Source organism: Micromesistius poutassou (genome assembly GCF_964030765.1).
Source record: "Micromesistius poutassou genome assembly, chromosome: 23".
NCBI classification, from domain to species: domain Eukaryota; kingdom Metazoa; phylum Chordata; class Actinopteri; order Gadiformes; family Gadidae; genus Micromesistius; species Micromesistius poutassou.
The window spans coordinates 1,718,397-1,740,141 of NC_140293.1; the positions used below are offsets into that span (position 1 = coordinate 1,718,397).

Here is a 21,745-nt window from a genome sequence, read left to right on the forward strand (position 1 = left end):
GGGTTACACAGCTGTGAACAGGGCGGTGGTGGTGGTGGTGGGGGGGGGGGGGGGGGGGGGTCTGGAGAGTTACGGATTGAGATCTTCTGTGTCTCAATCGTTGGAGAGAGAGAAACGAACGCCAACATGTTGTCTGTGTGTGTTTCGTAAACTGTTTCCTACTTGCAGCAGGGATGGCGTCGGGATTTACCATATACGGGCTTAAACCGAGATCGATCCTGACATATAAATTCAAATTATATGGAAAACCCCTCCAAATCAAAGTGACCCATTCACTTACTTTCCTTTTTTTCTTCAGGATAATATTGGTCAATCTCAGAAATAAATAAATAAATAAACTTATGATAACTGATTTATCAAATGAAAGAATGAACTGAGTCAACCCTATCCCTTCATTTGTATTGTCTTCACCAGGGCGACAAACTAAAGGAAAACCCAGTGAGTCTTTCTGTAGACACTTTGGAGAAGCTGGAGATCCCTATACGGGTACCCTATAAGATCACTATTTCCCAATTAGAAAAGTCCCTTTAACTGATCTCCTCCTAAATGTCTGCAGGCATGCACTGACTCTAAATCCTAAAATATAACAAAATGTAACCTTAATCATAGGATTAATAACAGATTAATATCAAAGGAAACAGATTAATTGTTTTTTTTTTACTTCAGCTCGGCTTAAACGACAAAAAGACTAATCCAAAATCTGTTCAGAGAAGTTAGTTGTGGTAACTTTCGGTATCAGAGGCAGAAGACTTGGATAGGAGTTGAAGGTTCTGAGTTAATTATAACAAAGGTAGGGAGCCCTTGAGTACAGCTGACTCCAGGCCTGCCCATAAGGGGGGTAAAATGGGAATGTTTTCAGGGGCCCAGCCCAGCTGCTATGGGGCCGCTTATTGAGGCCCTCCTCAATGGGCAAATTTATCATACATTGAAGATGGAATGCCCTCTTTTATTGCACTACGCCCGAAGACGTAACTGAAGGTGACGGAATATATATCCCATATGTAGCCGTGTGTGTAGAAGATCGATATAATAATATGCATGGCTTTCGGCACTACGTATCTGAAACTGAAAGTCACACATTCGGCATCAAGTAAACCGATATAGTTGTATCTTTATCCCACAGCGCCCTCTAGTGTCCTTCTGCGGAACAATCCTTCATCGCCTGAAATTGCAGATGGCATCGCGGATTATCTCCTAATCCTCCCCAAATTCCATGTGTGTGTGTGTGTGTGTGTGTGTGTGTGTGTGTGTGTGTTCTCATGTGATTTTGTTACGGTTAATAGCCTAGTTGTCATAGTTCCATATGCCATTCCCATATGTTTTCAAACCATTTATTCCATGTAATTACTCCTGAATGGTATGTCGGTGTGTGCCTAAGTCTCCCATCCTGAATATCTATGTTCCGCAAGGCATTCATTCTTTACAGGTTTATAAGTATACACATGTATATTGAACTGTACTGGGAGATAATATCAACTTGTTTCGTCTTTGAACGACCAAATGTCCACTGCCTCCTATTAATGTTGTCAACTAGGTGACCTTCCCATAAAAGTCAATTGAGTTGTTATGCGCACTGTTTATCATAGCTTTAGGTATTACAATTTCAGCAAAGGTGTTGGTATGTGTGTGTGTGTGTGTGTGTGTGGGTGTGGGTGTGTTTGTGTTTGTGTTTGTGCGTGTGCGTGTGTGTGTGTGTGTGTGTGTGTGTGTGTGTGTGTGTGTGAGCAAGTTCATCTGCATGCATGTGTGTGTGTCTAGGGTGCATGCGTGCACGCGCGTGTGTGTGTTTGTGTGCATGGATGTGCGTATGTGTGTGTGTGCGTGTGTGTGTGTGTGTGTGTGTGTGTGTGTGTGTGTGTGTGTGTGTTCATCTGCATGCATGTGTGTGTCTATCTGGGTGCATGCGTGCGTGTGTGTGTAATAATATAATATATAGATCCATGGTCTTAAACCACTACTGTTTTTTCAGGTTTAAAAGTAGAACAATCTGTATCTATTTACAGCAGTTAATATGAATGTACAAGATGCATACAAACAGACTTCATCAATGGAATCAGGTACAATGAACATCAATTAATTAAAGGGCTGGCTACTGAGAGAAGTCTCAGCTCTTCTTAAACGACAAATATTAAGGATTTTAGAAAAGAAGGCATTGACCTTCAATCTGTTATCAGAGGGTTGATGGTTCTGGTCACTGGATCTGTTCAGAGAAGTTAGTTGTAAGGATGGATAAAGGATGGAATTTGACTTCACTATGTTTGAGGAAAAAGAAGAAAAAGTAGCTATGCATTATTTATCTACATTTAAAGAAAGATCTATGCAGACAGATGTTTTAAAACAGTAAAGGCTTCAACAGACAGTGAAGCCAGTGAAGGCTTACACCTGTATATATCGCTGATATAAGAAAAAGTGCTTGATTGAATAATCCATATGGCATTTCAGGGTCAAACATATCAAAAACTAAAACAAAAAAAAAAGGGAAAGAAAGAAAAAAGCGATAGTGTAGTTGAGTTCCGGAGCTGGGAGCTTCAAACAAAGACCAACATGCGTTCTCTTTGTGTTCCCTGTGTGGCGTTTCAGCCCAGCGGGCGTCACTCGGCCTGCCTCTTTGTTGAAGAGCACAATAGAGCACGTTTACTGAGCCGTCGTGTCGTTCACTGGCCGACAGATGGCGCTGTTTGCCTCTTGAACAGATGGGGGCACAGACTGCCGGTTCAACTGTGGGTGGTTAGGAGAGAGAGAGAGACGCCTTGTGCCATTATACTAAAAAAAAAAGCCTACGTGCGCCCAGACACTGATTCGTGACACTTAGTTGGCTGCAGGTCACGCTCTCACACAAAGACCTCCACGGAACAGCTGCCTGCATAATACAACATGTTGCAATGCACCTTCCCTTTTGTGCCCTTATGAATGGACATTACACAGCGTGGTACGTAGCTCTGGCTCCGCTATGTATGTATTTAGTAACCCAGACGGTTAAAGTCAAAAGTTACTCCCAGCGATCATGTTCAATAAACAGAAAGAGAAAGATAACAGCTATTTTGGACAGGTATTGTTATTCACACACGTGCACGTCGATAACTCTGCAAAAACACCAAAAATACGCAAAAACTAGCAGTCGGACTATCGGAATGTGAAACCTGGAACATTAGGAAGGAACAGCTTTGTTTCCGCTTGTGTCCTCTATAATCAGCTACCTGGCTGTAGACTTTAAATAAAGGAACTTTATATTAGGTCAACACTGTAAACAATAACTTTATGATCATTATTGCGGTCATAATCTACATTATGATATGCCTCTGATCCGTTTGTTGACCGTGTCACAGAGTGATCCCGTATTTTACAACAAGGCTTTGTCCTGTGTCTGACTCCCGACCCTAAAGGTTCCGGGTTCGATGTCCACCGACTGACCCGTAGGCATCTTTGAGCAAGAACCCCCCTGACCCCTTATTGGCATGCATCTGAAACCAACTGTTTGTTGCTTGCGATGAATGTGTTTGCTAGAAGGCTGTCTAAATATCAAACACTTCCCCGAAACACCTTTGGCCGTGTTCGATGACGAGCGGACCAATTATGCGGCGAGTTGAATTACAGAGGGATTAAAAGCGCGCGCGCCATGCCATACTCCCTGCGTGGAAACGGTAGCAATGCCATGGTGACGACGGGCCATCCCATGGAACGCTCTGCTGTCGAAGAACAGGAGGTCCTTGTAAGGTCGTCGGGCGGCGGTTGCCTCGCGCCTCGACAGACAGACACGGATGGAACTCAGACCCACTTCGTAGAAAAACATAGCTGATACTACTTCAACAAGTTCAGCCATTTGACCTTTAATAACCCAATACTTTTGACATAAACAGCAGGTGAGAGATGAGAGAGAGATAGAGAGAGTGTGTGTGTGTGTGTTTGAGAGAGAGAGAGAGAGAGAGAGAGAGAGAGAGAGAGAGAGAGAGAGAGAGAGAGAGGGGGAGAGAGAATCATGGATAGAAGGTGGTTCTCCACTCATGTGTTGGACCTCTGGTTCCTCAAGAGAGTTTAGGAACTCTGAACTCTGCTGGTGCCTCTCCAACGGTGTGTATTTGTGCTTGTCTGTATGTGTGTGTGTGTGTGTGTGCATTCTCTGCTAATGAGGACCTAATACATGTGAGCGGTTGTGAAACGACAGAGGATCCCCATGGAGGATCCCCATGGAGGGGATCCTCCATGGGGATCCTCCAGAAGCCTCAGCCTCGGGTCAAAAATGTACTGAACTTTCTCCTCAACAGGAAACATTTGACAACAAGTTTTGGGTAAATTAGACACCTTGTTCAATCCAATGAGACGCAATCCCATAGTCAACATTCAGATCCTCAATGATCCAATGCACATCCCCATACGCTATTATGAAATGTGTTTATCCGGTGTGAATTTGGATGCATGTTTGACTGTGGACATTTTGTCTGGGAGTCTGACACTTAAACGAGACTTCACCCATATTTTATTTGGGGTAGTTGGATGAGTGAGTTGATGTGTGATGGGATTCATTCATTCATGTTTAATAATGTTTTTCACTGATTCGTTCCTTTGTTTATTCAGTACCCAAAAATATAGGTTGACATTTTTGTTTTACATTATCACATTAATGCCATTTCAGGAGCTGTCAAGGACTCTGGGTTCCATTCAACAACTTGGCTAGTAAACACATACAACGTAAAGGACCCACAATGTAAGGACACAGTACACAGTAGCAGTGTTGTGCAAGTTCCCACTTCACATTAACTAGTTCAAAGTTCAGTTCATACAAAAGAAAATGAATTTATGAATTCACGTTTATAGTTCACCAATTCAGTTTTGAACTAGTTCATGTTCAGTTCATTAACAGTTTTTTTTAGAAACCGAAGAAAAACTGTGGGAGTGAGTATTCTGTGCTTATCTTTTAAAATGAATCCTCTCCATTACCTGCTGCCCATCACTACAATCTCAGATTGTTGTGGATATTATTTGTACACCTGTCATTCATCACAACTAAGGCAGAAACTCTATTTAATAAACATGTCATCTGGACCTAAGCATCAATTCAGAATGTCACAAAATCTGAACTAGTTCAAGTTCAAGTTCTTTAGTTAAAAATATGTTGCGTTCAGTTCAAAGTTCATAGAAAAATGAACTTGTTCAATGAACGAGTTCTTTTGAACTAGTTAATGCACAACACTGCACAGTAGTATCTGCATCTAAATACAGTGTGTCGCTATGGAAACATTTGTCCGTAAAAGGCAGAGATAACAATGATATTATGTTTGACTGATATGGTAGACATACAAAAAAGACAAAAAATACAAGGGTAAAAGAAAATGGTACATTAAAACTTTTTTTCTAGGTGTATTGTGGAAGCAGAAATTAAGTGGCACAATACAGTTGAAAATAATAAAAATAATTTGCATATTGCCAAAGCAATGGCACTGGTCAAAGCATAACAGTTAACAAAATAACACCAATAACAACACTGAATAATTTACAATTAATCTAATTTTGTATATATATATATAGAGAGAGAGAGAGAGAGAGAGAGAGAGAGAGAGAGAGAGAGAGAGAGAGAGAGAGAGAGAGAGAGAGAGAGAGAGAGAGAGAGCAAATTATATATTGATTTTCGACTGTATCTGATTCCAGATGAACTGTCTGCCTTTTCCCCAGAAAACGTTGCCTCCCCTTTCACTCGGGACGACGCCAATGGCCACCACGATTGACGTCAATCACACATGCCCCACAGCGATTGGCTTCAGCTTCCCGTCATTCAGCTCATTGTTGACCAATCGGAGTGTGCCCGTTTGTCGTCTGGTCCCTCCCTGTATTTTTATGCTGGTGACGCGCAAGGTCACGTGTTGTTTGTGCTCCGGCCCGTAGAGATGTGGACAAGAGACGCGGACGGAGTGCTAACTAACGGAGCTAACTAACGGAGCTAACTACCGATACTGAACTGAGTCGTGGTCATGTCGCGCTGGGCTAGACTTCACGTCGCAGACGCCTGGCAGTGAAAAAGGTGGACAAACGGGATTTTATTTATCGGAATAATAGTATTATTAGATTAGCACATCGCTAGCTGTTGTGAGGTAGCATGCTAGCGGGTCGGACTCGGACTCGCGTCTCCCAGAAGAACCGGAATGGGGTCTGCGTCCACTCCGATTAGCCCGCTAGTGAAGTGACCTTTGTTTGGATTCTCCGCCGATGGCCAATTTCACGAATTACCAGGACGGTAGCGCCGCAATGTTGATGATGGAGAAGGGACAGCAACCGAGAGACGCGGGGGTGAAACCCGCGACGGCGAACGGAGACGTCTCGGTCGGGGAACCCCCTTCCCCGGTCATTAATATCGGTGGAGGCGGCGGTGGCGGAGCCTCGAGGTTTCATCAACAACACCTGCCGCCCTCTAGCCACCACCACTCTTCTCCTGGTCAGCCCAAGGATCAACCACCGCACCCACTGTCCAACCTCCATCACTACCAGCCGGGCCAGCAGCAGCAGCAGCAGCAGCATCTCTCCGGGGAAAACACCGCGGAGTCCCCCGGTAGAAAAGCCTGCCCGTCGGTCTCCGCAGCCGAGGACGCCGCCGCCGCTAGCGGCAGCGGCCATGTATACGCGGCTGTGAACGTCGTCGCATCCAATACATCTGACGCTGTGGACGATATTCGCAAATGTGGCTACCTGAGGAAGCAGAAACACGGACACAAGCGGTTCTTCGTGCTGCGGGCGGCCAGCCACATAGGCCCCAGTCGCCTGGAGTACTATGACAGCGAGAAGAAATTCCGGAATAGCCTGCGGTCTGCCGCCGCTGCCGCGGCCGCCGCTAGCGGCGGAGCTGTCGCCCCATCTCCGCCGAAGCGCGTTATTTACCTCTACCAGTGCTTCACTGTAAACAAAAGGGCGGATTCTAAAAACAAGCATCTCATCGCCCTCTACACTAAGGACGAGTACTTCGCCATCGTGGCGGAGAGCGAGCAGGAGCAAGAGGACTGGTACGTTGCCGTGAGCGAGCTGATGAGCGAGGGGAAAAAGGGACACGTTGACTCTGATGATTTAGACGACGGTTACGGTACCGTGACCCCCGGTACGGTGTTCAAGGAGGTGTGGCAGGTAAATGTGAAGCCCAAGGGCCTGGGCCAGACCAAGAACCTGACGGGAGTGTACCGGCTGTGCCTCTCGACCAAGACCCTTCACCTGGTGAAGCTGAACTCGGAGACGCCGTGCGTCAACCTCCAGCTGATGAACATCCGGCGCTGCGGCCACTCAGAGAGCTTCTTCTTCATCGAGGTGGGCCGGTCGTCGTCCATCGGGCCCGGCGAGATCTGGATGCAGGTGGACGACTCGGTGGTGGCCCAGAATATGCACGAGACCATCCTGGAGACCATGAAGGCCCTCAAGGCCTTCACAGAGTTCCGGCCCCGCAGCAAGAGCCAGTCGTCGGGCTCCAACCCCATGCCCTTCATCACCACGCGCCGTCACCTCGGTAACCTGCCGCCCAGCCAGACGGGGCTCCAGCGGCGCTCCAGGACGGAGTCCGTCGTGGGAACGCCGCCGTCCAGCAAGAGCTCAGGCGCCAGCGGCTACCGCTTCCGCACGTCCAGCGAGGGGGAGGGGACCATGAACCGGCCGTTCCGCTCGGCGACGGGGAGCCTGGTGCACCTCAACACGACGCGCGCCCACCTGGGGCGCCACGACGCGGCCGGGGCCTGCGGCGCAGGCGTGGCCACAGGCAACGCCGGCACCAGCACGGGGTCGGGCGGCGGCGGCGGAGGCAGCGGCAGCCGCTGCTACGTGCGCACCATCCCGGGGCTCCAGCAGCAGTCGTCGGCGTGCTGCCACGCGCGCTCGGCCTCGCTGCCGGTCTCCCACTACCCCTCGGCGACCAGCCCCGTCAGCGTGTCGTCGAGCAGCGGCCACGGCTCGGTGTCGGACACGCTCACCCGGCCCTCCAGCGCCTCCATCTGCGGCTCGCCGTCAGACGGCGGCTTCAACTCGTCGGACGAGTACGGCTCGAGTCCCGGGGACTTCCGGTACCTGCGCGTCCGCAGCAACACGCCCGACTCCCTGGGCAACACGCCGCCCATCCGCGAGGAGCACCTCCTCAACGACTACATGACCATGGGCTGGCACCGGGACGTGTTCGGCGCCGGGCCGTCGGAGGCGCTGCCGCGCGACGAGGGCACGTCGACCGCCGAGGACGAGCGCTCCTGCTCCTCGTCCTCCTCGCTGCGGAGGCGCACCCACTCCTTCACCCGGGCGGGAGGAGCCGGCGCGGCCACGGGCGGCTCGGGCGTGGCGGTCTACCAGAAGATGACCCAGACGACGTTCTCGTTGGACGAGCGGGATCTGGGGGGGCTGGCCTTCGGGGGCGGGGGGCTGCTCCGCGGGGGCCCCCCCTCGTCGTCGTCGTCCTCCCTGCGGTCGGACTACAGCTCCTGCTCGGAGCACAGCCAGCAGACCAGGCCGTCCACTAACACCGGGGACCACCACCTCCCCCCCTCCTCCTCCTCCCCGTCGTCGTCGTCCACCGCCAAGGAGGACGGCGGCTACATGCCCATGATGTGTGGCGTGGCGGCCGCCTCCCCCCGGGACACGCCCCCCGACTACATGCCCATGCAGCCCGGCTCCTCCCAATCCCCCCAGTTCCACAGCCCGGCACTGGCCCCCCGCTCGGCCCACCTCCACCAACACCACCTGCTCCACCACCATCCCCACCTCCACCACCCCACCCCCTCCTCCTCCTCCTCCTCCTCCTCCTCCGAGTCCCACGGCTACATGATGATGCTCCCGGGCGGCGGAGGTGGCAGCGGCGGCTCCTCGTCCCCCGTCCAGACCTCCCCCAGCCCGCACGGCGGCGCCAGCACGGCCGGCGGCAGCGGCGTGCGGCGCAGCGACAGCATCGCCGAGCGGCCGGAGAACGCAGAGTACATGGACATGTCCTACAGCGGCAGCGCGAGCTCCGGGGGCTACAAGCCCGCCGGCGACGCGGCAGGTGGCGGCTACTACGCCCTCGGCACGCCCGAACCGCCGCCCAAGTCCTACAGTCCCTACTTCTCCCTGCCCCGCTCCTACAAGGCCCCCACGCCGCGGGAGGCGGAGGCGGGCGAGTACGGCGAGTACGTCCCCATGAGCTCCCCGGCCAAGCCCGGCTTCTCCCCCACCCTCCCCACCAGCACCTCCACCACCTCCACCCCGGAGAGACGCGGGGGCTCGGCCCACACGCCCTCCCACCCCCCGCCGCCCTACAGCGCCCCGCACGCCACCCGGCCCAACCGCCTGCCCCTGGGGCGCCGCAGCTTCCACGGGCCGGCCCGGGCCGGCGAGGCCTCGGCCACGACGGCCAGCACGGGGACCTCCACCTCGGCCTCCGACCGGCCCTCCAGCCCCGGGGAGTACATCAACATAGAGTTCAGCGAGAGCTGCCCGCCCCCCCTCACCCCCGGCTCCTCCTTCCCGCTGTCCGCCCAGGAGGAGGTGCTCTCCCCCGGGTCGGGGGTGCACTGCTGCTCCCCCCACCAGGACTACATGAGTGTGGAGGTGGGCGGCGGTGGGGACCTCGGCAAGAGCCAGTCCCCCAGACCCAGCCTGGTGGCTCCCTGGAACCCCCCCAGCTACATCCGGCCGCTGGCCGCCAACACCGGGGGGCCGGCCTCCCCTGGCGGACCCCCGCGGGGCGGAGGGCACTGGAAAGCGCTGGGGGACGACTACACGGACATGACCTTTAACCTCAGCAGGGGGGGCGACGGCCCGCGGGCCAGCCCCACCGCCGTCCTGCAGCACCTCTGCGTGATGGAGGGCCACTACGGGCACCCTACCCCGGCCTCCTCCTCCCCCAACCCCCCCAGCAGCCCGGGCCGGACGGGGACGGAGCCCAAGGTGGTGCGGGCCGACCCCCAGGGGCGGCGGCGCCACAGCTCCGAGACCTTCACCTCGCCCTCTTCCTCCAGCGCCACGCCCACCGCCGCCAGCGCCACGCCCACAGGGCCGCCCGCCGCCAGCCCCCTCCCCGACGCCCCCAACGGGTCGCACCAGGCCGACGGCCTCCCCTCCAGGTGGTCCGGCTCCGGGTCCTTCGACAGCGTCTGGATGTCCGTGGAGGGCCTGGGGGAGTCTGCGGCGGGCCGCGCCCACGCCAGAGCCCCCGACCCGGGCACCGCCTCGTCGTCGTCGTCCTCCTCGGGCCGGATGTGTCGGAACATGTCGTCGGGCTACCAGAACGGCCTCAACTACATCGCCCTGGAGCTGAGGGAAGAGGCGGGCGCCGTGGCGATGACAGCGGCGGCGGCCGCGACCACGGATGGTTCTGTTGCCGGGAGCAATGGGAGCCTGTCGCCGACGGTAACTACGCCCCCGCCGTCGGAGAATGGAGGCTACGCCAGTATAGATTTCACCAAATCAACCGAGGCCGTTGCGTCGGCAAACAAGGGTGAGTAGACAGAGTGGTGGTGTTGTTGTTGTTGAAGAGAAGCATTCACCGGCCGTACATTCAAACTAGGGTTGGTCTCTGGACTTTATTACCTGAAACAGCTGACATGGAGAGAATTTGGAACTTCATCCATACAGATTCATAGTGTGTGTGTGTGTGTGTGTGTGTGTGTGTGTGTGTGTGTGTGTGTGTGTGTGTGTGTGTGTGTGTGTGTGTGTGTGTGTGTGTGTGTGTGTGTGTGTGTGTGTGTGTGTGTGTGTGTGTGTGTGTGTGTGAACCGTCACAGCAGGGTTGCTCTGTACTGCTGTCTGTTAATGGTCTGGTACCAATAGCCTAATAGGTATGTACGTAGGGACAGGGTATTGAGTTGGCCCGGGGTTTGACTCCCAGCCAAGTTGAGCCCCAATATCCACAGTCTGACTGACTGTATCCTTGGTGCCCTCGTAGTACACCAACGTGATACTCTGTACATGTTCTGAATTCATCTGTCAATTTGGGTAAAAGCATAAGCTAAACCACTAAATACTAGTCAATAGTATATATGTCCTGTCTATTTATAGTCTGGTATGAAATATGAATAGGTTTCCCTTGCTGCCGGTCTATTAATACTTTGACTAGTTTTGATTGGTCTATCCTTCTGTCAGTCCAGTTATGGTCTCATATGATGGGTTATTCCGGCTGTCACTTTATAAGGGGGGCAGGCTCATCCGAGATTCGGTCTGCGAGCACTTTAAGCAGTTGAACGTTGTCTTTTGAACCCATCCGTCATGGGAGTGCATCTTCAGCCCGTTCACACACACACACACACACACACACACACACACACACACACACACACACACACACACACACACACACACACACAGGAAAACTGCACACTCATGTGTCGTGTACTTTTCACAGTGCACGTGTGCATGTCACTTATTGACTGACTGAAGTTCATTTCAGGTCAACCGCACAACCGGATATACCCTGCCTTTTTTGGTCTGTGCGCACATACATCTATCATGTTCACATGTGCATGTGAACATGTAGCTAATGTACGCTTGCATAGGTCTTTGCCCACTTTCCCAAAGGTGCATGTTTGTCTGTGCCAGACCTTGTTTTTCAGACATGTTTGTAGTCAAGGACAGTGTGGTTTCTGTATGTACCCTTATTGGATGAAAGAAAACCTGGATTAAGTATAGATTACATTTAGATTAGATTAGGGTTTGGCCTCAAGGCTCCCAAGAGACCATAGGATTATGGACCAATCAGATGTCCTTCCAAAATGGTTAATCCATGTTTTTCTTGGTTGTTTGTTTGTATTCATGCAGGTGTGTGTGTGTGTGTGTGTGTGTGTGTGTGTGTATGTTGTTCCTAACTTGGCAACATTGGGGCATTGTAATGCAAAAGCCGTACATTTTTCATATCAGTATCATGCGGGGAATAGGAAAAGGAAAGTCTGGGGCCCCCTGCTTGAGCTGCTGCCCCCGCAACCCGACCCCAGATAAACAGATGAGGATGAGGAGGATGCGGTATATGGGATCCCATATGACTGTACAGAGGAGTGTCCTTTTGGAGCACCATTGAGGCATTTTCGTAACCAACCCACATGGCTGCTGCTGATGTGTCAGGCGTGTTGTCGCTAAATTTAAATGGTTGTACGGCTCTTTAATTGCGTCCAGAGGCGTTTTTGTTTGTGCCTGTTCATAACGCCCCTTGTAAATTGAAAAGTGTGAGAGGAGTTCCAGACCTATACGTATTTGCATATTAGTCTGGCGATGTCAGGCTTGTAGGATATAATAATAATAATAATAATAATAATAATAATAATAATAATAATAATAATGAAAACATTGATCTTAACCCTTTCAAAGTATTCGGCAGGTCTGCTGAGAGCTCGGGTCAATTCTCGACATTGTCCGTTCTGTGATTTAACCCAGCCATGTTTTATTTTCAACTCACCCCCTCTTGCAGTGTATGCATTAAATGATTGGATTAACATAGATCTGGATTGACGTAAGAAATGGGTGTTAGCCGAGCAATATTATAATGTCGATTTTTGTGATCTGTTTTTGTGGTGCGTAGTACTAGTGTTGGAACAAGGGTAAACAACCCCTCAAAATAACAGGTGGACATTTGATATTGACCAGATATTGATTGGCAGTTTGTTGTAAAATTCCACCGGAACACATGGGTCAACAAAGTTGTTTGTTAACCCGTCCTTTACTCGTTGTTTGTTTCCCTGACCTCATAGATCGTTTACCGGTTATCAGTTTGTTTTCTTCCAGCGAGCTGCGTGATCACTAATCAATACAGCTGATAACCGCATCTGTCTGTTTGTATGTCTGGCTGGCTGTGTGTGTGTGTGTGTGTGTGTCTGGGTCTGTATCTCTGTGGGTCGCTGTGTCTGGGTCTGTCTCTCTGTGGCTCACTTTGTGCCTGTGTTTAGCTTGTTGTCTCCTATTGGATTCGCTTTCTTACCAAAAGATCCAGAAATGTTGACCAAAAACGATGGACAAATAGTATTGGGTTTAGCTGGGTCTTTCTGGGCCGGGAGGAAATGATAAAGAGTGGTTAAACTAGAAGTCTTCGTTTTCTACGAGAATGTGAGGTTGGATAAGTGTGTTTGTGTATGCGTGAGTGTGCACATTCTTAACCTTTTTAATGTTTAACGTTTGCGAATGCATCGCTAAACTTTGCTACACACCATATTTCTCTCTCTCTCTCGCTCTCTCTTGCACTCTCGCTCCCTCGCTCTCTCTCTCCCCCCAATAGTACCTCACAACCCAACTATGTTGTTTTGACTGTAACTATGACAATGTTGGAAACTGTAGCAATACAATCATAACTAGTGATGCACCGATTGATCGGACACCGATCGTTATCGGCCGATATATGCCCCATTGAGGTATCTATAACCCCCACAGTGCCAGTCTGATCCCCTTTTCCTCTATTGGAAATTATCTCACTGCTCTGCCGCTTTAATGGAAGATGGGCGAGGAAAATGTCCAAAATAGTCATGTCTCTAAACTGCATAACACAAGCGTTACGTAGTCAAACGATTGCAGCCACAGCACGTACATACATAGTTCCTACCATGGTAAGCAAAGGCTTTCTTGAAACCAATCATTTATAACTTGTGCTTGTTTCGGCTTTAGCTGGACAACGGGTCTGAGCTCGCGAGTGAGGCCGCTGGCGCCACTCCTTTCATGGGCACAGATTTCACAAAGAGTCGGAGTGTTGAGTCGCCTGGACAGCCTATACTACTCTACATTAAAATATTTGCATAATGGTTATTTAGGTTGTTTAAACGTTTTCCTTTTGTTTTGGCTCAATTTCTTCGTCTTTTCTGTTACTGAGTGTGAATCGCCTCGTAAATAAATCCCAATCAATAATATACGATTAACCAGTAGTTCACGACTAGCGGTTGTGGAATGTGCTCATTAAGCCACAATTAAGGGGCGTTGTTCGTCCCGACGCAAAGCGGAGGGACGGCGAAATGAAAGTCAGACACACTCAATTTTGAAAAAACAAGGAAGTAAAAAAAAAAACATTTTTAACAAATACAAAAATGTAGTCCCTCCTGGTTGCCTGCAAAGTGTACGGCGGTTTCTATGCAACACACTGTAGCGTCCTTCAGAGAGAAGGCTAGAGACGGTAGCTTGGTTCGCGGTAATTTAGCCTACTATCGAGTTCACTCACCGTGTGCCTATTACAACAGTTCCACCCTCTCCATCAATCAACATATTTTTAGGCTTCAGTGAACTATGCTATTGCTTTTATGAATAAATAAACAGTTCAAGTTAGGCACGGAGTGATACAGATCTCTATAAACTGATTTGGCGTCATAGCAGTTTACGTATTTATGTATACACTCATTATACAACAGTTAGGAACTAATCAGATCACTTGATTTAAGCCACCCGTATTATAATATTGTATATATACCATTGATTAACTGTTGCATAGGCTGGAGCTGTCAAACTAAAACACATTTGTCTATTAAAAATGTCACCATAAGCTATGGCCGACGTGGCTGACTACTTAAAATCCTTACACACGTTTAAAGTGCTAGCTTATGCGCAACGCTCATGCTAATGTTATAAAACATATCAATGTTTATTTACATATTTGACCAAAGGGCAGCTTCCCCCCCTTGCAACAGGAGCCGGGGGAGACCACTGCTGCCGAGTCGCCTTTTTGATGAACTGCGTGTTTTACCTTTGCATTTCTAACATTTAAATAACGCAAAAAGAAAAATCTTTCCTGCCTGCCTTACTCCAATAAATAGTAGGCCTAATCCCAGATCTTCCTTTTTAAAGTGATGTTTAATTTTAGTCTAAACTTATTGACCCTGTCAGAAAACCATCTGGCTAGCATTTCTGTCGTCTGAAAAAAACAACAATATCTCTTGTCTAAACCAGCACCTACATCGCTCAAGCCGATGACTCTTACATACAACCGGCACGCAACAAGAATCATAAGAAATGTCAAATTAATGTATATTTCATTATAATAAAAGAATCGTACTCGTTAAAAGGATTGGTGATCAGTATTGTACCATAAATACCTGATTGGTGCATCAACCGGTGATTAGCAACCCTCATCATGACCCCTCTGACTTTGCCCAGGGTTACGTAACAGCCAGTTGCCGTGGGTTACGCAACTGGTCCGTCTGTTGGCTTAGAGCACTTTTTCTCTCTCTCACACGCGCACTCCCAAGCTAGCAGCTATTGTTGTTGACACGCAAGCATTACTACGGTACTAGTACAACAATACTACAAGTAACCTAATTAACCCTTAACCTGTAACACGTCTATAACTCCCCCCCCCCCCCCCCCCCCCCGGTGATTCCCCATTTAAATAGGCCGCATGTGCGGTACAGGCATGGAATACTACACTGTTCTGGAGAGCTGTTCTGTGATTGACATCTCGTCTAACCCAATCAGTCACCGCAGTGGTGTAGACCCCGCCCCCTTGGCACAGCACACACAATGAAAAAAAAACACGCTTCTAGCGCACACACACACACACACACACTGCGCTGAATGGAATTGTCAGTTTTATATCCTGGATTTACACCTGAGTGTCGCTTGGGCCCCTTAATACCCATGATGCATTGCACCTCCCTGCTGGGGTAAAATGAGGTGATGTGGAGAGGTGAGGGAGGCAGCTAGGGCGGGTGTAAAAGGCAAAAGAATGCAAGGGAAAGACGGAGGTGCATGTGTTAATGAATGAAGAGCGGTGAAGTGGATGGATGAGTTAAGGAGAGAGTCGGAGAGGGAGATTAGAAGGAGTAAAGAATGGATTAAGAGGAGAGGGGGGAGGGAGTGTTCTCTTGTAAAGGAAACACAGTCAATGGTGAACACACACACACAGGTGTGTTTAGTGTGACTGCAGTGTGTGGCGCCTAAGAATGTTGCTGTGATCAGTCATTGGCAGACAGGGATGCTCTTTCATGCTATTCCGTCGATATCTTTCTATACTCTTTTGGTCAGAAATGCAGGGATTTTAACGACTAAGAATAGCAAATACATTGTGTGTGTGTCACATGGGAAGACTGCATCTGCGTTTTGTGTGATTGAATTGTTGTACACAGTTTTTACGCACTCTCCCCGTATCACTGTGTCCCTCCCTCTGTTACCGTCCGTCCTGTACAAGACAGTTCCTGCTCTCTTCCTTTCTTCCCCTCCAGCTGTCCTCCTCTCACGCCTCATCCTTGTCCTATCTCTCCTATATTCTCTCTACATCTCTGCCTGCTAGCTAGCATACAGGCTAAGTACAGTTATAGTAGTCCCATCTGTGCTCTGCGGAGACACACACACACACACACATATGCACATACACATGTACATATACATGCACAACCACACACAAATGCACGGCGTCGGAACGGGGTTGACTAGAGCCGGGGACTTCTGTGTGTGTGTGTGTGTGTGTGTGTGTGTGTGTGTGTGTGTGTGCCTGCTGTACAGTAGCTAAGCTTACATAAACGCCAAGCAAAGGGCTAATTGAACAGCTAAGCTAACGGCTCAGCATGCTGCGCATCATACGGTGGACCCTTGAAAATATGTGTGTTATTAAAAGCTCTGGATGTACAATTGCGGTGTTGCCAAACCCGATCCCGATGTGAGGATGAATGCTCCTCGTGCTTCACGGAGACCGTCCGCTGATATGTGGCCTACTTAAGATGTCTTTCTCTTTCTCTCTCCTACAGACTGAGGCGTCGAGAGCCCACCCCGCTCTGCCATCTCTCCGTGTGCGTGGTGGAGATGCGAGGGACGGTGGGGGGGGGGTAACAGAGACACTTGACCTTTTGACCTCCAACCTTGCAGCCCCCCCCTCTCCCCCCCCCCCCCCCTGCAGCCCCGAACTCAACATGGTCGACAGCAACAGCTTGCAGTTAAACTTTTTTTTTAGTGTATATATATATATATACACTCATCTGTATTATTAATTTTATTTTGTCTTTTTGCATATCTTTTTCGTTTTGTTTTTAAATCCCACTTCCCACAGTGCTGCTACCCCCCCCCCCCCCACTCCCCTTTCATCTAATGACCTGGTTGCAATTGATATGGGCTCAGATGCTTGTAGATTAGGTACAGGTAGTCAAAACCAACGACCCTCTTCTCAATACGGTACCACATAGAAGGGGTTGTCATGGTTAGAGCTCTGCATCACTCTGAATTGTTGTTATTATTGTTTAATCTTTGTTGTTTTTAAACGGTACAGCTCCCCCCCCCTAAAGCTAAAAAAAAAATGGTACAACTAGTTGCTGGGACATTTTTCAAAGTAAGGGTACAGGGAAAGCCTTTCCGGTGTGGGATCTCCTCTGAACTACGGCTACTCTCGCTGTCGTACCACGTCTCCACAGAAACACACCTTCAGAGCTTTGATTAAACCAGGCCAGTATGGACCAGCGTCAGGTCCCCACGGAAACACTCGTAGGTTTCGGTTAACACAGAAAAAAAAAAGAAACAATCGCACTTTCACTCCACAACGTAAAACTATCAATGGCGGATGTCTGGAATTTTCTCTAATAGTATTTCGTTGCTTTGTCGGCATTGCTATGTTTTGTTTATTTCCACCCGGTACTTTTCTGGTTTTGGTACATATTTGGGAACTGTCCGTCTCAGCCGACCGCTGCCTGGTTCTGTTGCGTAGGAGAGGTGGGCCGTTTTACAGGGAGGAGAACGCTCCTGTCGCTGCGATCCATGTTCCAGATCGTTCAGCTAATCTGAGATGTTTGGCTGAAAAAGGCCTGAATAATCAACCGTCGAATGAATAATAACCGAATCACCTGTTATACCTCATAGTCCGTGACATACTTCAGGTTTACCATGGGAGAGAGTGCACACACTTTTCAAACACTACTTCGTTCATTTCAACAGCATGTACTAAAGCGTGATCCTATATGCATTTCACATGCTCTTTCCACGCACTAGACGCACACGGAAAAAGTCGTCCCATACACGCAGGGCTTACAAACGCGCGCATACGCAAAGGCATGCCGTTTTCAAACTGCCTGGTGTGTGTGCGCAAACTCTGAAAGACCCTGTCGCATATGACATTAAGCGGTCAACCGGGCAACCCCTCAGTGTGTCAGTTATGGCCGTCATTGTCAGCAGCTCTGGATGACGTCCGAAATACTTGAGACACATGCACACACGCGTGAGCGCACACACACACACACACACACACTCAGTGACGTTACTGAAATATGAGTCGTAGCTCCAGCTGCAGCGTTCGGTGCATTCTTACACGCACGCACGCACGCGCACGTGCACACACACTGAAGACCGACATTAATCTTGGCCTTCTCACGCATATGTCGAAACCCCCACATTTAGCGACGTCCCTCGTGCCACTCTCCCATGACGTGACATCACCTGGACAAACTGCTGCGATTGGCTGAAATATTTATTCTCAATGTCAATGTGCAGAACCTATTAATTTCACCTCAGCTCATGTCCCTGTGTGATCCAGTGTTGGCTTATTCAAAGCCCCCCCTTTCTCATTATATAAACATTTCGTTTGTTTATTTTTTTTGTTTACAGAAATGTTTTATTTTTAATTGAACAGACTACGGCCAGTCAGACAACTTATTTAAAACGTAACCTTTACACCTAGGGCTGAGGGACCTTGGAATCAATACCAACAAGTGCAAATTCTGATGTGGGTGGAGTTTATATAGGGTTAAAAAAGTCCACTTACTGGAGTGACTTGGTCATCTGAGGCCCGCGGTACAGCTCATTCAGTAACGGTCAACAAAACCCATCCAGCAAACAAACAAGTTCTCCAAGTCGCCGAAAGAATCACACCCGAGTTATGATGGTCGTCACGGTGTCATTTGAGCAGATTGGCGGGAGAGGGGCGGGGTTTAAGGTACATATTGTTTAACTAGCGCTGTGTTTAATTGTCATTCTCGGGGTGTAGCGCGGTCAACGGTACAGTGGCGGGGGTCGTGATGTCTCGGCGGTCCGATCTTAAACGGTTGACGAAAATTGTTTAATGAAAAAAGATATGAACTCTGTGACGTGTCTTATATGTACAATTTGCATATTTTCCTTTATTTTTTATTTGACCCCTTTTGATGAACAAATTACTGAATATATGAATCACCAAGGCTGTTGCCTATGTAAAAAAAAAAAAAAGTTTCTTTTGGTTATTTGTGTTCCTGGGGTTTCTATGCTACAGATGCGCATTTATTTTGTTTTAATTCTCTGTATTTACAAACCAACCCCCTTTTGTAATCATATAATTATCATTTTGCCAATTTGCCAGATCTGCCATAGAGTTCTAGAATCTAGAATGTTCTATGTCTTTGTGTTCTAGAACTTTGTGAATTTTGAGTCCGATGATGCCATACTGTCAACTTTGACACGTATTGATTTCGGCGAGGTTGCAAAGATTAATTAAGAAAAACGAAACAAACTTGGTCGTTGTAGTTTTTCCCCCGCACTGAAGAACTGCGGCTACATTTCTTATCACCACAGAGAACATTAAAGGTACTGCGTCAATATGCAAACGATTTAAGTTTTCCTTTTTTGGTGTTTTGTACTTGGTTTACAGAGGAAAATGAATCATCTTACTATACTTTGGTTGTTGTGCTACATTGTGTACATACCTCGTTGCGACGGGGGTCAAGTGTGTAGTAGATGACACCGGGAAAAGGAGAGAGGAACTCTTCCTCCGACTTACGTAGGCATTTTGCAGTCATTTGTATAGAGAAATGGTTTGACCGCTAATATTTTTTGTAACTATATCAGTTTTAGTTTTTTTGCTGCTGCATAGATCAGTCAACAAATGGAATGCGTATGATTGAAAGCATATCAACGAGGATGGTTATGTTGATTATTTATGCCGATATCGATCGAAGGGAGATCGGCCCTGGTGTCAGTTCCAGGATGGTCCTTGATTCCAGAACTCCGAGAGAATTTTCGGAATGAACAATTCTGGAATTCAGAATTTCGCTCACCCAGCTGCGTTCTATTTGTCGGAGTAGAAGGTTGTTGATAATTAGCTTAATTATTAATTAGCTTTTCTTTTCTTTTCTTTTTTTTAAAGTTGAGGTGTGTACCCAGTGTGCGAAATACCCAGTTTGAATCAACGGTTGTGCCCGGCTCGCGCACGCACCAGATCTCCTGATGGTGCGGACACAAAAGTGACAAGTCTAAATTGAATTGAGCATGCACTCATCTTGGAGAAGTTCTCATCCGCAGATTTTTTTTTATACAGTATTTTTAGGTTCCAATTTTATTTTTAGCTCAAAAAAATAACGAGGTCCAGACATCGGTGATCTCTGGCATGCCCCTAGGTACTACTATTTTGCTTTTTTACAATCCAAAATGATCAAATTAACTTTTTTTTTTTAAGTGTCTGCAACAAACAACTGAATCCCTATAAGTAATTATCTCGAAAATGTAGAAGCTCAACAGCCACAGTCCGCAGCGCGGGTTATACCGACGTTGAGTTCTGTGACGGTGGCTTATTTTTAATGCCACTAGGGGCACTGCAGACAGTGATGAAAAGTGATCTTTTGTTAAGACGTGTATGCTGATGTTTATTATTCGCAGTAAACATCGTTTTCTTAACTCTTCATGCAGTCTTTATTTTAACACCACAAATCATTGTCACCAATTGATGACATTCTTCTTCTGCCCGTCTAGCATTTTTTCCAGAGCCCACCCCCCCCAAAAAAAGTTTTGCAGTTGAGGCTTTCAGGGGGTCTTAAGTGTCAATGAGCGAGCCCCCTCGTATTTCGCACACTGTGTGCATACCTTTGTGCTTTTAAACACATTTCCCACGTGCGATATACGACACAGAATTAAAGGAGTTAAAAATACGATAAGAACGTGCGTTGAGATTAAATCCTCTTTTCTGTAAATAAAGAAGTGCAACCTGTCGCATTTTTGATTTTGTGTTGGGCCCCCCCTCCCTCCCCCCCCTCCCTCCCTCCCCCCCCGGCCCTGTAGGGGCCCCGCCCACTCCTCTACGTTTTTTTCTTTCTACTCTTTCACCTGTTTCTGTTCTTTTTTTTCTTTCTCTCTTGCGGAGGGAAAACTGAGATTGTTTGAGCATAGTGTTTATATTTATCAAAACTTTTTTGCTTTCGATAGAGCTATTGCAATAAAAATGTGATCATGTACTTGTGTGTGAGTTCTACCAAACCTTCTTTCTGCAAATCATTTCTTCCAGAATGTTATTTTCATGCACATTTCCCCACAAATCTCCAAATTGGATATTGACAGAAAATAAGTTCTACAGTTTGGAATACTTTTATTCTGTAGACCTCATTTTCAATCATTTAACCAACTCATGGCTTCAGTGAAAACTAAATGTCAGAGGTACACCCTTATCCTTGCGTATGGAAGCGTTATTTGCTCAGTCAGTAGAAAGTGCTGTCAGATGACTGCAAGGACGATGTACTTTGACACACTTAAAAAGACTGGGTCAAAAGTATTTTTTTCAGAAGCTCAATAGCAAGCCAACGGTCTTCACCATCATACCCATTCAAACTAACAACAGATTGTTGTGTAGAATGAAAAAAAGGCTGGGCATTTTATGAATGCAAGACAAGAACACACACACACACACACACACACACACAGTTTACTCAACTATTCTCAAAGTCCATCTTGTCCAAACAACCTGAGGTCCACTGAGTCATGAACAGCTAGAAAGACAGATCTACAAGAAACACGCACACAAACACAATAGTATCGGAAGCATCGTGGGATTTTGAGTGTTAGGCCTAAGTAGAAATATTTTGATCTCATTAGGCTAATTGGATACACGGGTGACTCTTGGAAAATATTTAAATACTTGTTCCAAGCCAAT

The 21,745-nt window shown here is 48.2% G+C and overlaps 1 protein-coding gene across 1 annotated transcript; it reads left to right on the top strand.

The window, feature by feature from the left end:
- Window positions 1-5,880: 5,880 nt before the first annotated feature.
- LOC311368558 (insulin receptor substrate 2-B-like) lies at window positions 5,881-21,047 on the top strand. Its single transcript, XM_084487355.1, has 2 exons — window positions 5,881-10,420; window positions 16,623-21,047. The coding sequence occupies exons 1-2, from the start codon at window positions 6,199-6,201 to the stop codon at window positions 16,625-16,627; spliced, it is 4,227 nt and encodes a 1,408-aa protein (XP_084343481.1). The 5' UTR covers window positions 5,881-6,198; the 3' UTR covers window positions 16,628-21,047.
- Window positions 21,048-21,745: the final 698 nt, after the last annotated feature.

Excerpts from the sequence above, each read along its gene's own strand:
- LOC311368558 (XM_084487355.1), top strand. The coding sequence starts at position 6,199 with ATGGCCAATTTCACGAATTACCAGGACGGTAGCGCCGCAATGTTGATG.